The sequence below is a fragment of the Myripristis murdjan genome, chromosome 24 (genome assembly GCF_902150065.1).
Source record: "Myripristis murdjan chromosome 24, fMyrMur1.1, whole genome shotgun sequence".
Classification (NCBI taxonomy): Eukaryota; Metazoa; Chordata; class Actinopteri; order Holocentriformes; family Holocentridae; genus Myripristis; species Myripristis murdjan.
In genome coordinates, this window is record NC_044003.1 from 10,000,314 (window position 1) to 10,016,725 (window position 16,412).

Here is a 16,412-nt window from a genome sequence, read left to right on the forward strand (position 1 = left end):
TGTCATCCCCTCTCTCTGCCCCATCTGTCTCATGTTTCTCCACCGCGCCTGTCTAATGAAGCAGAAATGCCTAACAAATAATCTAAAAAAAAAAAAAAAAGACGAAAGGAAACATCAGTGGACTACAATGCAGTGCAGTTACAAAACATTTTGCATTTTTTATGTAAGGAGCATGGCTGAATTAAAAAGCCACACTCTCATGCTCTTACTCTGCTGCCCCTGTCTCACTGTATAACCCACAGCTGATGGAGCAAGTTCTTTTTAATTTACAAGCTGAGAGCTGCAGGCTTTCTGTGTTAACTATGTCAGTATATTGTCAGTCACCTTCAGTCTTCCATCTACAGGTGTGCTCCAGGTTACTATGGCAACCCCATGGCGATCGGTAACTCCTGTAAGAGGTGCGATTGCAATGGCAACTCCGACCCAAACCTGATCTTCAACGAGTGCCACAACGTGACGGGCCACTGCCAGCACTGCTGGGGCAACACAGCCGGCGCCAACTGTGAGAGGTGTGCCCCGGGTTACTATGGCGATGCCATCAGCGCCAAGGACTGCAGAGGTACTAGCCCAAAGTGACCTTAAATATCACTAACCTCCCATCGTGTTCAAGGCAAAGAGAGATATTAGGTATACACAGATGGAAACAGTGGCTCCTGCTTGTCTAAGCACTGGAAAAGTACTGTGAGGTATTGTTGTGGCTTAAACTTCTGTCAAAATTCCCCAAAGCAATTCCCCTTGTGCATCTTACGCCAATCACAAAGCCATATGTATGATGAAAGCCGGAAAATTCATCTCACTTGTTTGCACAGTTGTACTGACTGGCTAGTGGGGATTCCTGTCGCGTATCAGTGACAGCGCTTCAACATTTCTGCAAGAATGTTGACAGGAGATGAGTCAGTGGGTGTCAACTTATATCACACCATACTGGCGTCAGTATATGAATAGCATCATGGAGCAGTGTGACTTTTTATTGTAACTATATGTGTAAATTACAGTTTGAATATAATGCTGGAACTGTACAACGGAAAAACAAGTCAAGGTCACAATTCAAGATCACGGATTAGCATATGTCTTTTAAGTCCCTGCAAGTGCAAAAATAGCCCTTTGCACTATGCTCGTGTCATCGTTTGACTTCAGCCGGTCTCATTACGGTGTGTATCCTGTGTCTGGTGCAGAGTGTGAGTGCAATAAGTGTGGGACAGCTTCATGCGACGACAGGACGGGAGTGTGTCACTGCAAGCCGGGTGTCACCGGACGGCTCTGTGACCAGTGCGAGGTGAGAAATACAAGGGATATGAGGGATCTCTCAGCCATGTGACGCCGGTCACTCCATCTGACGCTCCCTCCAGGAGCCTCGTTGATTCAAGCAGGATTAAATGATGCAACAAAAATGCAACAAAATGTTCTTGAAATTGCAATATGTCCAAGTCCAAATTGCAGGAGCTGCTAAAATGTGACACAATACCATTATAAATGAAGTATTATCATGCTATAGAGACGCCATGGCCTACAAATAGTATTCTCTGGATGTAAGAAAACATCTTTGATTGGTAAAGACCCCAGCAGCATTTTGATATTTTTTTTACAGTGAAAATGAAAATTACATTGCAAAAATTATCATACCAAATAAAATTGTGACTCATGCTGCAGTTGCTGTATCAGTTAGAATGGATGCGGTATAATTTATTAGCCATACTGTTCAGCCCTAAATAATTTGAGGTAGTATTTTTCAACCTGAAGTGAGCTTGAGCAACCGGTTAACTGGATGTAACTGTGTATTTTTCATTCATGTAATCTAGGAGGGCCACTCAGGTTTCTCCAGCTGTCAGGGCTGTCGGAGGTGTGAATGCGGGCCAGCGTCTCTTCGCCCCACCTGCCATCCGCTCACCCACAGTTGTCAGTGCCGTCCGGGCGCTGGAGGCCGTTACTGCGAGCGCTGCCTCCCAGGCTTCTGGGACTACAGCCCCTCCGGCTGTCAGAGTAAGTCAGATGTCTGTCATACAACATGTCAAATGTTCTCTCTCTCGGTCTTAACTCCCCAGAAAGAAACGCCCCCAGACCATTTGTCAGAACATTCAATATAGATAACGTTTTCCCAGAGAGAAAGGTTGCACTCAGTGCTCCATTCCCACACCCACTGCCACAGTAGTGTGCATGATGTCAGGAAGGCATCTGCGGAGAGCTGTAACCCCGTGGCCGCAGAGACTCCCAGTGGATCGCTGGATGACATCACTATCCAGCCCAATCTATACACACACAGCTGCCAAAACCATCAGTCCCACACAAGAGAGGCCACAGGACAGATGTGCAGGCCTCACAGCCAAGCTACCATCTGTAGGTCCTGATATATTTCATAATTAAGCTGACCCATGTCCAGCTGATAAAGCATTCAGGCTGACATCCAGAACCATCTATGTACAGCTGACATGGTATGAATTATATGCATCTGTGTCTGTTTTTCTGCGTACAGAGTGTGACTGTGAGAGTGGCCACTGTGATATGCACACTGGGGAGTGCCTGCCAGAGGCTGCAGTGGTCAACCTGTGCAACATCAGTAAGTGGCTTTGGTTAATAGCAATAGCAGAGACTCCGGTACACATTGGACTAGTTTTTGAGAAATTATGACAAATTGTACATTATCAACCCCTCCCCTCTGTTTCTAGGCTAATAAGTACCAGCTGTTTTGCATCTTTTTTTAAAGATTACAGTACAAGCTTAAAGCACAACGCAACATCTGTTGTCCACTTCTCCACTTCTTCTCTTGGTTTTAGGTTGTGACGAGTGTATCTGGCATTTGATTGGAGACCTGCGGCTGTCCAATAAGACTCTAGACCAGCTGAGGGTCAGTGTGTTGAACATCTCCACTGGGGCTGCAGCTAACGACAGGCTCAAGTATTACAACTACACTGCACATCGCCTGCAGGTACAATACATGTATAGCGCTGAATACAAATAACAATGCTGCAGGGCACAAAAACAGTACAGCATATGTCAAAACAAATACAAAAAAACGGTGAACACAGCACAGCGAAATGCAAAGCCACACAGCACATTGCAAAACAACACAAACTGGTCTTTGCATTCTTAAGCCAGTTCTGTCATTTAGTGGCATATTCTCTTATTCATAGCTGGCCAAATCTAGACAATGTGAGTGGAGTATGTTAGCGATCCAAAACATCAGACATAAACATAATACTGCTTTCAACATTAGAGAGAGAGGGCTTCTTTCCAAACACACCATTTTGCACTGATGTCCAACAATCATTCCCATCATAAAAGAGGCAGAGGTGTACGGGCTAAATAGACCAGAATGCAGTGCAGCCACAATATTTGAAATCTTCAAATGCATTTTGAGTTTCTCTCCTGGAAAAACTCTCATTAACTTGTTCAGACCATGCTGTTGTTATATTATTATTGCTCTGTTCACTCATACATATTGTTTCACTTACAAAAGACCACACCATTAGGATGTGAATTCAAAATAGTTTATTGTATGGTGTAGAACAGAGATGATGTAGGAGGGATAGACTGAGGGTCCAGAGGGAGTGATGCGGGATGAAGTGATAGAGGGATGATGGTGAGGGATGAAGGGATGGAGGGATGGGTGGGCATTAGGGATGAAGGTATGAGGGTCAAAGGATGAAGGGATGAGGGACAAAATCAGTGTCGAGGATGGATGGAAGAGTTCGGCAACAGGGAAGGAAGACAGGAGGGAACCGGTCTTTTCTTGAGTCTTTTCAGGAAATCTGATTAGACCGAGCCTCCAGTGGTTCTTGTATTCAACAAAGGAGAGACAAGAGAAGGAGGGGGCATGCAAAAACTGAGATAAAGGGGAGAGGAATGGAGAAGTTGTGCCTACATACGTTTGTGCAGAAATGGGATGTGTTGAAGGTGTGGTTTTTGTTCCCGAACTTACTTATAAAACTTCATGTAACTCCACCTCAATGCAACGGGTCATTTCCATTTCCTTGGGTTTATCAAAAAGCATTCTAGGAAGTGAAGCAAAAATTGATGAAACATGTAGAGGGGAAGTTGGTCGGCCTTTTGGGATCGCAATATAGCTGCTGAGATGCACTGAACATACAGATGATTGTTATATAACAGTGTAAAATATGTGTGAAATATTCTTCACCAGGCAATGTGCTCTCATTGTTTGCTGATAAATTCATTTTTCATTCCCAGGCTCAGTTTTTGGGCTGGAGGAACAAGTCATCTGTGATGCGATCCCAGGCTGGGGAGCTGGAAGAGGCTACAGACGCTGTTGTGTCAGACATCAAACAACTGGGAGAAATGGTTGGAAAATTTCCCACATCTTTCATTTATTACACATTACTTGTTCAAGGGAAAGCTTGGGATTTTTAGAAGCCCTCAGAAGTTTGGTGCCAATGCTTTTGTTTTGGGGGAATACTGTGTAAATCATTCCCCTTGGTTTCTGGTTTTGTGCTCAGACTAAGAAAAAGTCAATTCCAATTAATATTATTTCCCTTGAAACTGCATTAAGGGTGTTTCAAGCTGCTTTATTGATTACCCATTCAGTTCTGGAGAAAGTGGTTTGAATCCCCACTGACTTGCTTTAGCACTGCCATCACATGCAGATAGGAGGCTAGTTCCAGACCCAACCAAAAAAATTGCATTGCTGCTAAGATTACCTTTGGGATGTTGTGAAAGTTTTCTTAGAATTCTTGAGTTTGGATCAATGTAAAATGCTTCTTAAAATCCCAAGTCTTTCCTGTAATGACTGTTTTGTCCAAATTATGTCAAAAATTGTTATCCTTTATTGTTACTGGAAAAATAATGATCCACAAGAGCCTCGTGCAGTCCAGTTACACAGAAATAATAACATACTTTCTGCAAACACATTCACTGGGGGCCCACATTTTGCAATAATTTTCCTTATGAGCCAAAACTAATATTACACACATTTGTGTAGTTTTTGCAAATACAATTTTCACAATTTTGTGCTGTTTTTTAATTAAGAATCAAGATTGGATCAGTGTATTGGTTTGCCAGTTTTAACATTACACACTCATTAGTGTCAATGTCATTTTACACAACCAGCTTCTGGGTTGTCAGTTTGTAAAACCTGCAATGAAACCCGTCTCACTCTGCCTTAGGGAGCTGCTGATTTCTTTAGTATGAGTATTAATGTGTTTCAGTGACTCAAGCCCTAAATGCTGGAAAAACTGGTTATTTTTTTTACCATGAAAATGGTCAAATTTAAATAAATGGCACAAATAATGGGATAGCACAATTTCAATCCAAAAATAACAGTATTGTCCTTCAAAAACCCATACTGGTCAAACCCAATAAGAACTCGTCACAATGCAGGGCTTTAGAGAGGCTTTGGCAACATGACACAGCCTATAATTTTGGATCTCGGTTGCTCCACAGTTATATAGGCTCCTTCTAATCTTCGTACAAACCACCTTGTAGCTCCAACCCAGTCTTTGAAAAACAGCAGAGGCATTGATTTATGTTGCTGGACGTCATTGATTTGTGGCTTGTTTGGCGGTTTGTCAGGAGAGTATAGTGAAGACGCTGGGCGCCAGGGTGGACGAGGACACGCAGCAGACCTTCACCCTGGCTGATCAGCTCACCGCAAACCTCACCGAGCTCAACGTGCGCATCGAAGGTGCCAGAAACTTTTCTCATTGTGCAGCTCACTCTTCTGTCTTGCCCGTTTTCATTTTAGTCATTTTTGAAAATGTCTGGCTGGAGAAAATGAATGTTTTGGGAGATGTCGTTGTGGGCTGCATGACTCTAAATCACAGCCAATATGCAAAAACATACCTTAGCAGTGCTGATTTGATAATATTTTGCTTTTAATGAACATTATGTTGACCTTCATATGGATTTCACCAATAATCACAGAGTGTTTCAACTGTTCATCTTTGTGCATGTGTCTGTATTTTGGTGAGTTTATGTGCTTTACATGTGTATCTGTGTCTGTGTATGTAACTGTGTCTGATTGTGTGTACACAGAGATGATCCATGACTGGGAGCTGTACAGTGTCCAGCAGGATCTGGACCCCGAGATGGTCAGACGGAGCACAGAGGTCGCCAACGGCATGCTGGTCTGGATGAGGAAACTGGACCTGTCGCCCCGAGAGCCCATCGCCCCAGACGAGGCGGCTGAGGCCCATGAGTGTGAGGAGATACAGCTCACTAAGCTCATATGGAACGATGGGAAAATGCAAAATCATGAGTATCATGGTCCAGATATATCCTGGTTCTTGGTATTGTCATAGTATTGTGGTGAAAATGGTAAATAATTCCTATAACAAACTGAAGTCTTTTCATTGTTTTGCATTGAAAAGTCACTTAAATTATCAGGACCATGAACTGTTTGTATTCAAATCATAACACAACCAATGCCAAGTGTGAACATATGAAATAACACAAGCATATCAAATACCTAATGGATGATTAAATTAAGCTCTTCAGCAATGGGGGTTAATACCTTGTACACATGGCAAATAAAAGAAAACCAAAACGATTTTAAAGAACATAGCCTCATATGAACCAATGTGAATTGGTTCATGCTAGACAGGATGTATCACAAAAACTGACTTAATGAAAACACACTAATCCAAAACAATCTGAATCTTGGACTTTTTATCATTTTAATGGAAAGAAAAAATTAGGCGGAAACTACCAGAAATATATTTGGAAGCCACGTGAAGCCGATTTGGAAGCAGCGTTGCTACCATTGAGCCAACAAGGAAATCCGTTTTGGCAGAGAGGAAGAGCGTCTTTTAGCCCAAACCTCTTGGCTGACATGCCACTCTGACACACCGTCCCATTTCTGACACCAATTAAGCATCCGTCAGGGACCGGTCGCAAACCTAGAGCTGCGTGCTCCACAAGTAGCAGTGCAACAGGGGAATCCCTTTTGGCAGAGTACCTAGCAGGCCCTGAGTCACCATGATATGAATGTAATGATGATACAGTGTTGTGGCGCGGTGTCTTTTCGCAGTGCTGCGGCGTGTCCGTCAGCTGGAGAAGAAGCTGATGAGCACGGACGGCCGCCTCTCTCCTGTGAGGGAGGTCCTGTCTCGCTTTACCGCCAAGCTGTCGGATGCCCAGGGGCTTCTGCAGAAAGCAGCCACCACCGTCCAGCAGACGGAGGACATGAACAGAGCAAATGTCTTCAAATACCAGAGGAATGAGGTGATTTCCTTTAACCCCCCCCCCCTCCAGTCCTGTGCCATTCTCCTCTCTCTTGGCTCCTCTCTATCTCTTCTCTCCCCTCCTCACTCAGTGCGGTTTCATTAGTTCAGCTCAGTGAGATACGGCCCCGTTGAAGAGCTCACTACCACTCCTGCCTGCTGCGAGGGAGTGTGCTTGTGTTGAGTTCCTCCTCTGAGCGCCGTCTGCTCTATCTCCACTCGGACTGCTTCAAACAAAGTCGAGTCGTGCTTGATCACAGAGAGGCAGCTGGCCTTCAAAGATACAAGGAAGCCTTGTATCCTCAGCCTGTGCTTCAGAGCATGAGGCTGGTTGTGTTTCCCAGAAGTCTGTAAGAAAGATGTGGTTTTTTGTTCGCGTGGCATGACATATAAGTCTAGTACTCTTGGTATTTAAGTGCCGGGAACAGAAAGGCAAAACCAGCTGTGTGAGCTTGGGGTTGTTACAGTAGGAGGAGGCCCAAACTGGGGGAAAAGGCAATGCGGCACGACAAAACTTTTCCCATGATAACATCCAGATCCTACACCCAGAAATATTAATATACAAAGGAGCCTCGTTTATCCCCGCTTCCTGGAATAGAGGTCAAAAGGTCATTTAGAAAATGAAGTGACCAAAAACAGGCCATTACATTTCTAACCAAGCTCACCTTCTGAAATGTGTGGTGTGATTTGCACATCATATTCGATATGCAGTTCAGTTCACAGTTCATTTTTTTTTCCATCATTTTTGCACATTATCCCCCATTTAATTTGAAAAGGGAGTTTTAGCAAATGAGATAACAACTGTTAGAAACATTTAGTGTCAAAAACAGTGAATATGGAGCCTCCAAGCTGGCCAAATAAATATCCAAATGAATGAAATCAATGCAAACACCTTGAAAAAAAGAAAGAAAGATTTATTTCTGCGCACTTGTGAGAGGCAGGCAAGAGATCAACAAATGTTGGCCTCGTAAAGATTCAATAAACACAGTTAATAGTGTGCTTATTTTTTTTCCACACAGTTTTGTTCATTAATTGCGCTCTGTGTGCTTTCTTCTAAATGCAGTAATGGAGCAGAAATAAAATTGTCTTTTGATGTGAGATGTTTCTGTTCTTCTCTTGATCAACAAAATAGAAACAACCTAATATAGAGGGCACTAGCAGAGGATTACAGAGGAGGTGCAATTTCCTGAATGAAGTCGCTGAGTTGAAGTATTTTCATGTGAATTTGTTGATTTATGATAGCGTATAATCTTCCATGCGTGGGATTTGGATCCAGGAAGTTCTGATCTGGCCGCGGTCGTCATGCCCCGGTTGACATTATGGGTCTGTTGTCCTGCAGAACAGCTGCTGCTGCATTCTGTGTGTGGGTGTATGTCGGCGTGGGTGTGGCCGTGTGTATACAGTATGTGTGTGTGTGTGTGTGTGTGTGTGTTTTATCAGCAATGGAGATCGCCATAATCAGGGTCTCTGCTGTAAATCAATGCCATGAATGGTGCACTGTCCAAACAGGGAGCCTCTCTTAATCTGGGGCTCTTCCTACCCTCAGCTTAGACCGGCCGACACCAGCTGCAGCCGCAGTGCACACACACACACACACACACACACACACACACACACACTGCTTGGTTGCCATGGGGAATAATATTATCCAGTCATTTGTTCATACCCAGGCACGCAGTGGCAAAATTAAAAGTGGTTTGTGGTTTCTGTAAACTATAATCAGCAGTAACCACATACCACCCATTAGATGAACCTGCATACAAACTAGTGTTAATTTATGTTGTATTATTTTATTAAAGTTTATAGTATCCTCAGAGTGTGTGTGCATACTATTTCACATGTAACAGAATGGTTAAAATGAGATTTTGTTAGATATTGAAGTACTTAGTACTGTAAACAGCACTGTAGGAGCTCTTTTGGGGCTTTACTTAAAAGTACTGTACATAGGGTGGGGCAGTAATTCAAAATCATTGTTTATCATCTTTGAATAGAATCATATTGTGACAAAATAATGATATCAATAATCACAATCTATAATTCTGTTCTCTCAATAAATGACAACAAAATCTCTAAAATTAATTTGAAGCAAATTGAGGAATATAGTATGAAATGACTTTTATGTCATGCATTTCGATGTGATGACCATCAATTTTATTGGTTAATACGATTTTGCACGTTAGCCGACATTCTTGTATACCAGTATCACAATAATACTAAGTAATTTTGTCCATATGGCCCAGCCTAAACTCGATGTCACCGTGATTATGATGAAAACCAAAATTTACTGCAGCACTTTCAGTTATATAAGGAACAAGAGCTTAGCAGCCTGATGCACCAGGCAGTTCAAATATAAAGTTCAAGTACAAATTCAGAAGAACCTCTTGGTATGATTTATCTGTTGTGCGATCATAGGAGAGAGGATAACCAGCGTATCAGACAGTGGAGATTCTGTCAGGAGGATGTCTGCGAGCACACAGTCCCAAGCGAGAGTCTGTCTGCCTGACATTTAAAGGTTTCTGAAGTTTAACTAGCGCATCAGGCAGTGGAGAGTCTGTCGAGAGCAGAGGATGTCTGCCAGTAGTCCCCCGGCGAGACTCTGTCTGCCTGGTATTGTAGAAGTTCTTGTGAGTTAAACTAGCACATTGTGTGCTCTCCTCACATGAATAGACTGTGTGTTTGCAGCAGCTACGGAGCCTGTGGCATTCCTTCACCATTTCAACAGCCAAAAATGTCTACCAGGCTTCATGCACTCCAACCCGGATGAAGCTTATTGTCACAGACACATCGTTTTTTAATGGGATTAAAATGGTTCCTCTGTGCTATTTTGTCACCCACAAGTGTGTCTGAATACGTCCGTGTCTCTCCTCCTGTTTCCCAGGCGAGGCAGCAGAGGTTGGCCGAGGATCACGCTGCCGTCAACGACACGCTGGAAACAGCTGCCGGCTTCATCTCTGAAGCCACGAGCACTGTGGCTGAGGTGGACGCTATGGTGCAGGTGAGGCCTACATGACACTATCTCAGCTGCGGAGCACAGCCGGAGGTGCTCTAGTTTTTAGGGAGACTGCTCACTTTTATTCTTAAGAGCTGTAGACAGTGTAATGGCGAGGACGATGATGTGTGATGAGCTGTTTTCAGCCGGTCACAGCCAATCGGTGGAATTCTTCACAGTTTTTCTGCAGCTTCAACAAACATTGTGCCATCAATCAATCCATCCTGCCACAAAACCACGCTACAGTGCATCATCTTGTAAAAATTACATTCACTGAATTATCGGATGGAATAATTCATTTTTGAAAGGCAGACAATGTCTCATGTGATGAAAAATCTCCAGAAAAATACAGTTTGGTCAGGGTGACAACTTCATTGACTTCCATTCAAACTTCTTGTCTTGTCAAATGTTTTGCCTTCTTGTCAAGGAGATTAGAAGAACGAGGCGTGGCAACGGGCATTACGCATATTCGACTGAAAATACCTCATCAGACAGCTTTGGCACAATACAAAAAAGTAAAAATCCAATCCATTGCTCACCAGCAGGAGTGTATTTCAACCATTTTCTTATTAATCATGCAAAGATGACTTACCTTTCACATGAATTATGAAAATGTGAAACAATGCTATATGCAACTGCAGCCGCGAGCTTGTCTGATTTCAACTTCATGTTTATGAAATAGTGTTTTCCTCCTGTTGAAGTAGACCTACCACACTATCCATAATCTGAAAAAAAAAAAAAAAAAAAAAAAAAAATCCACCGACCGGAGACATCACTGTTACCATGGAAATCTGCGCCAAGTGTTGCTAGCTTGGCTGTCTATCTAAGAAACCAGAGCATTATGATGTAAAATACACTATATCTATTTACAATAAATGAGAAATCACTGCAGTGACTCAAGATGAAATGTAATGAATGGGGATGTGCAGTTCATTCAATTACACAGCCCTGTAGCTTTGCTTTTTTTTTTTTCTTTTTTCAAATGCTTTAGTGTGAATCAGTTTTTTTTTTTTAAATGTCATAATTATGATTCATCTCATACCTGGTTGGATTGTCTCAAGCATTAAGACTCATTTTCTGATTGAACATGAATTCCTGTGGTAGAAACGACTGGGAAATGGCTGCACCACGTGACTGTGATGACCTGTGCTCAAAGTAGACGTGCCGTGGTGGTTTCATAAATTTGGGTCAAGGGTGAGGCCAAAATCTCTCAGGTGGGGCCAAGGTGGCTGAAAAATTGTACCCCTCCCATCTAATGATGCTTAGGTTTTCTTTATGGCTCACAGGATGAGGCGCTACATATCATAATCAAATGGCCTGCGATACGGGTTGCACTATGACGGCGCTCGCATCGAATTTATTCATGAAATTGAATCCCAAGACGCAGCCTGTGTCAAATTCTGAAGCCGGCCAATTTGATTTGGGAGCAATTTGTGGATTACAGGAGATTGAATAAGCCGCGTTCTCAGACGGCGCCCCCTTTTTAGTCAAGTGGCTCTCTATTGAGTTACTCTGTGGGGAAATGCAATCATCCCTAGGTAACAGCGTTATCTGTGGCTTGGAGGTACACATGTGTGTGTTTTCATAGTTTGAGCTTTGGGAGGAACAAACGGTCCTCACAAGTGTTATAAAACGTCCAGTTCTGAGGACGACATTAAAAAAGAAAAAAAGTTTATTCATGGCGATGAAATTAAGGGATGAGAAATAAATGTAGGTCAATGGAATGTCCTTGCAAATATAGCAGATCTAATGGGAATGTGTGTGCATGTGTGTGTGTGTGTGTGTGTGTGTGTGTGTGTGTACAGAATCTGACCGAGTACCACGCTGCGATCGATGGCGCCAGTCAGAAGCTGACAGAGAAGATTGAGCGTGTGTCCATGGCCAACGTGGATCTGGTGCAGAAGGCCGACCAGCACGCCAACGAGATGGACAGACAGGCGAACCAACTTGAGGAGTGAGACACCGCTCTTAATAATTACAGTTAATCACACCCGAAGTGTTTGTTTGTTTGTTTATTTGTTTTCCAAAATGCCATATCAATTTTGGAAAAAAATGTTCAACTGAGAACTCAACAGACAAAGTTTCCTAGCCTCAAAACCCGAAGAATTGAGTTTTGTTTTGTTTGGTTATATCATTTTGGAATTAAGCCCCTTGTTCATGAAGTGACTTATAATACATGAAACAGTAGAAAACAAACGTTATATATTCAGTCATCACACTGGAATATTATGTGGTCCTTTTTGTATTTAAAAGGGTTTTATGGTTTTGAAACACAGTAATAAACAGGGATTTGCATGCACTGTACAAGTTTTTGATTGATTTACAGATATTTCAGCTGCCTGCCCGTGTGTTTTCTCTTCTCCAGGGATCTGAGAAAGAGCGATGCTAACGGCTTTGTGCAGAGGGCCATCAGTGCCGCCAACGTCTACAACAACATCGTGAAATACCTCGACGATGCCAATGTCACCTCCCTGACCACGCTTAACTTATCCCTGAGAGCTGATGATGTATGTTAGATTACAGAAATATACAGTATACACCCACTGCAATTCCTGATAATACACAGTTCCTCATATTTCCTGTGTTTCAGGCCATTGCTGGAATCAGCACGCAGCTTGGATTGCTGACGGTACAGAGTGACAGCGTTTTCAAGGAATCGGTTTCGCTGCGTTCAGAAGAATTGGGTATGAACTATCACGGCGATATGTTCATTTCTCATGGGTCCAGGATACACCGATGTACCTCTGTCATTTACTGCATCCAATTGTTTCCACAGAGGTCGAGGCTGAGGTTGCTGACAAGCTGAAATACATCGAGGAGACCAAGGAGACCATGGATCAAAATACCAGAAAACTTGCACAAGTGGTGAAGGAAATCAGTGAAATTCACAGAGGTAAGAGAGGAATGATTTCAAATACTTTAGCATTTTGTAGATAAATCAGTGGCATTTCGGGGTTTTCTGGTGACTCTGTGGGTTAAGGCCTCATGTTCGCCTGTGAGTTCTTGCCTGTGGCCGGATAACCTGAGGTATTCTTCAGACAGATCCGAAGAAGTAATGAATTTTGTTAATTTTCCTTTTTATGATCTTTTCACAAAAGGTAACTGAAATAATTATGTTTAAAAAACATCTTTGTGAGTGTTAATGCAGTCAAACAGGTAGCAGAAAATCTTTACATATTATGCTACATATGAATCATATTGCATCATTAAATCCATCCGAATTATTACTTAAATGAGTATGTGAAATGATTTAAACAGTCTAGGGGAGTGTAGGGAAACCTTTAAAGAGTTAAAACAATAACCTGATTGTCTAAAATCTGTATAAATGCATGACATTAGAGGCTTACCTTTTCAGTTTTAAGGCAGGTGAAGTGTTGTCTAAAGGTGAGAAAAAAATCAAGAACAAATTTGAGAACGTTCATTCAAAAATCTGGTTTATTTATATTGTTTTCTTTAGAAAGAAAAATAAGAATAAAGTCAAGAGAATGAGATGATGCCTCGGTGGCCGACATGGTGGAGTGTGCACTGTGCATTGGGGCTGGGTTCTTGCAGCACTGGCGTGGGTTTGTGTCCGGACCAGACACTTTGCTGCATGTTGCCCCCTCTCTCTCACCTGCCTTTACTGTCTCTTGAGTTGAGAAGAAATGCCAAAAAATAACCTTTAAAAAAAAGAAAAGAAAAGAAAAGAAAATACATGAGAACTGCTGAGAGCACCATTTTCTTTTCTTCTTAAGAATAAAGCTGCAAAAAAAAGGCACTTGAGAAGATTGTTTCTTAAAAAGGTTTCGTGAATCCATCAGTTTCCTGTATCTTTCCCCCGTTCGCCAGTAACTTAATGCTATAAACCCTCATGTCTCAGAATTGGCCATTTCTCATCTCCGGCATCATTTCTTGACCTCGCAGACAGGACACCGAAACGCCTGGAGTTCACCCAGGAGGTGGCCGAAGGAACCCGGAACCGCTCGTCAGAGGTCCTACAAACCATCACCCCCATCAGCACCAAGGTGGAGGAGTGGGCCAACAACATGAGGAATAATGAATACTCAGCTACAGACTATGAGCGGGCTGTCCTGTCGGCTGGGGAAGCAGGTACCTCAAACACACATCTTGGATATTTTAGTTCGTCCATGGGGAAGCCATGTTCGCTAGAAAAAGTTGAAATAAAGTGAGGTGAACTAAGATCTTCTAGAGGGTTTCAAAATGATCATGTCTTGGTAAAGTAATGGTCACTCAAAAAGGGCATATTCACACAGTGGCACCTCCTCCAGTTTCCTCATGTATGCATTATGTTTAAATCTTTGTCTTCTTGTCTGTCGGTTCGGTTTGCAGTGGACAACTTGAACGTGCTCGTTCCTGAGCTGCTGGACAAGCTGAAGGTGGTAGAGGAGAAGAAGCCAGTCAACAATGTCACCACCAACATCTTGAGGATCCGGGAGCTCATAGCCCAAGCTAGGAGTGTAGCCAGGAAGGTTAGTGCATCACCTTTAACTCTCAACAGAATGATTTTTCTTGTTAAGTACAGATTTGATCATAAGCTAAAGTGTTATTGTCTACTTTTTGATCGTCCTCAGGTCCAAGTGTCCATGAAGTTCGATGGTCAGTCTTCAGTGGAGGTTCATCCTCACACCAACCTGGAAGACCTGAAGACAGTGACCTCCATCAGCTTGTTCATCCGAGTGGATCCCGACAAGGATCCCATCGAGGACCGCTTCATCCTCTACCTGGGAGACAGAAATGTGAGGAATCCAAGGGAAAAGGGGGAAACAAATGCTTATCAGGGAGAATGCAAAGTGGTCGCAGCAAAATGCATACAGATGGGATCTGTGACTTCGAGTTAAAGCTTAGGTAGACACAGCTGGGAGCCTGGAGGGTACATACTAGATGTTTAGATTTGGCTCACCAAAAATCTAAAGTGTGCAACCCCCTAACGTGTTTATCCAGCTTGGCCCTTCCGCGCTGCATGTATCTATAGGATAGGTACTTTGAAGTAAGGACTGGGGAGAAGGGGTGTGGAGTGTGTTCATGGCCCAGATCTGCTGCTAAAAACTTCACAAACTTGGACCCAGAGGACAAGGGCAGACATAAAAGAAAGGGAGCAGCTTGTGGAGATGAATAGTTTGTTGTGATCATGAGAGCAGGAATAAAAGCCTTTGAAAGCGAACAGTTGCCTTTTTCAAAAGGCAAAAGGTCTCCAAGAGACGCCTGTGACAATAGTGTGTGTGTGTATGTGTGTGTGCGCCTTCAAAGTTGCGGATCATTTACATAAATACCATTAGCCCCCACCCACCAGGGCATAGAAACAGTACCGCTTCCCAATGTGGGGCCTCTCTGTTCTCCTTAATGGCACTTCACCCTGGTGATTTCACTGCCACTGTAATCTATGCAGTGATGTTTGTGTGCGACTACACAGTTTGTAGTAATATCTCATAATACCCAGTATTTGTAATCAAAAAGGATGTTCACACTTTTTTAACGCTATATTTCAGTTCCAGTTAAGATGCTGAACAAAATGTTGTATATCATCTATCTCTTCCAGAAAGCTCAAATCTGAATGTAGAACCATTGTAAAATTACAGAAATACAAAAGATGACAAGTTGCAAAAGAAACAGATTTTGCTGAAGTTTTTCTGCACTAGATCATGACCTTGTCTGCTGTCTCCTCCACTCCTCCAGGGCAGGAAAGACTACATGGGACTGGCCATCAAGAATGACAACCTGGTGTACGTCTACAACCTCGGAGGTGAAGACGTCGAGATCCCGCTGGGTTCAAAGCCAGTCAGCCAGTGGCCCCCAGTGTTCAACTACATCAAAGTAGAGAGGTGCTGTGTAGTAATGAGCTTATCCTTTGGGAATTAAACATCTCTACTGCTAGTCTCAAGGTCGAATGCATGATTATTCACCGTGTGTGTGTGTCCATTCACCTCTGACAATCGTCTGCACAGCCGGTGGTGAAATGACTTTGGTTATTCTTGCTCCTTTGTGCTCCCTGGTGGCAGGCTGGGCAGACATGGAAAACTCTTCCTGACCGTTCCCAGTCAGAGCTCCACTGACGAGCAGAAATTCATCCAGAAAGGAGAGGCTTTGGGCTCCGACTCGCTGTTCGATATCGACCCGAAGGACATAGTGTTCTTTGTTGGTGGCGTCCCGGCTGATGTCAGGGTAATGCATCTACCTCCATACAAAATAACATCCATCAGCCATTTATTATCATATTCAGTATTAAAGTATTTTTCTTTCAATAAGTGGAAGGAGAT

At 43.0% G+C, this 16,412-nt stretch overlaps 1 protein-coding gene across 1 annotated transcript in view; it reads left to right on the forward strand.

Moving 5' to 3' along the window:
* Positions 1–16,412, forward strand: part of lama4 (laminin, alpha 4) — a 33,483-nt gene that overhangs the window by 6,469 nt on the left and 10,602 nt on the right. Inside the window, exons 5-23 of the mRNA XM_030047654.1 lie at positions 345–559; positions 1,176–1,276; positions 1,800–1,980; positions 2,471–2,554; positions 2,772–2,923; positions 4,183–4,293; positions 5,521–5,632; positions 5,983–6,147; positions 6,977–7,170; positions 10,048–10,164; positions 11,964–12,112; positions 12,524–12,665; positions 12,749–12,842; positions 12,935–13,051; positions 14,062–14,247; positions 14,488–14,627; positions 14,730–14,894; positions 15,832–15,977; positions 16,155–16,317. Coding sequence (XP_029903514.1) covers positions 345–559; positions 1,176–1,276; positions 1,800–1,980; positions 2,471–2,554; positions 2,772–2,923; positions 4,183–4,293; positions 5,521–5,632; positions 5,983–6,147; positions 6,977–7,170; positions 10,048–10,164; positions 11,964–12,112; positions 12,524–12,665; positions 12,749–12,842; positions 12,935–13,051; positions 14,062–14,247; positions 14,488–14,627; positions 14,730–14,894; positions 15,832–15,977; positions 16,155–16,317 — 2,734 coding nt within the window. The remainder of the gene's footprint in view (positions 1–344; positions 560–1,175; positions 1,277–1,799; positions 1,981–2,470; positions 2,555–2,771; positions 2,924–4,182; positions 4,294–5,520; positions 5,633–5,982; positions 6,148–6,976; positions 7,171–10,047; positions 10,165–11,963; positions 12,113–12,523; positions 12,666–12,748; positions 12,843–12,934; positions 13,052–14,061; positions 14,248–14,487; positions 14,628–14,729; positions 14,895–15,831; positions 15,978–16,154; positions 16,318–16,412) is intronic.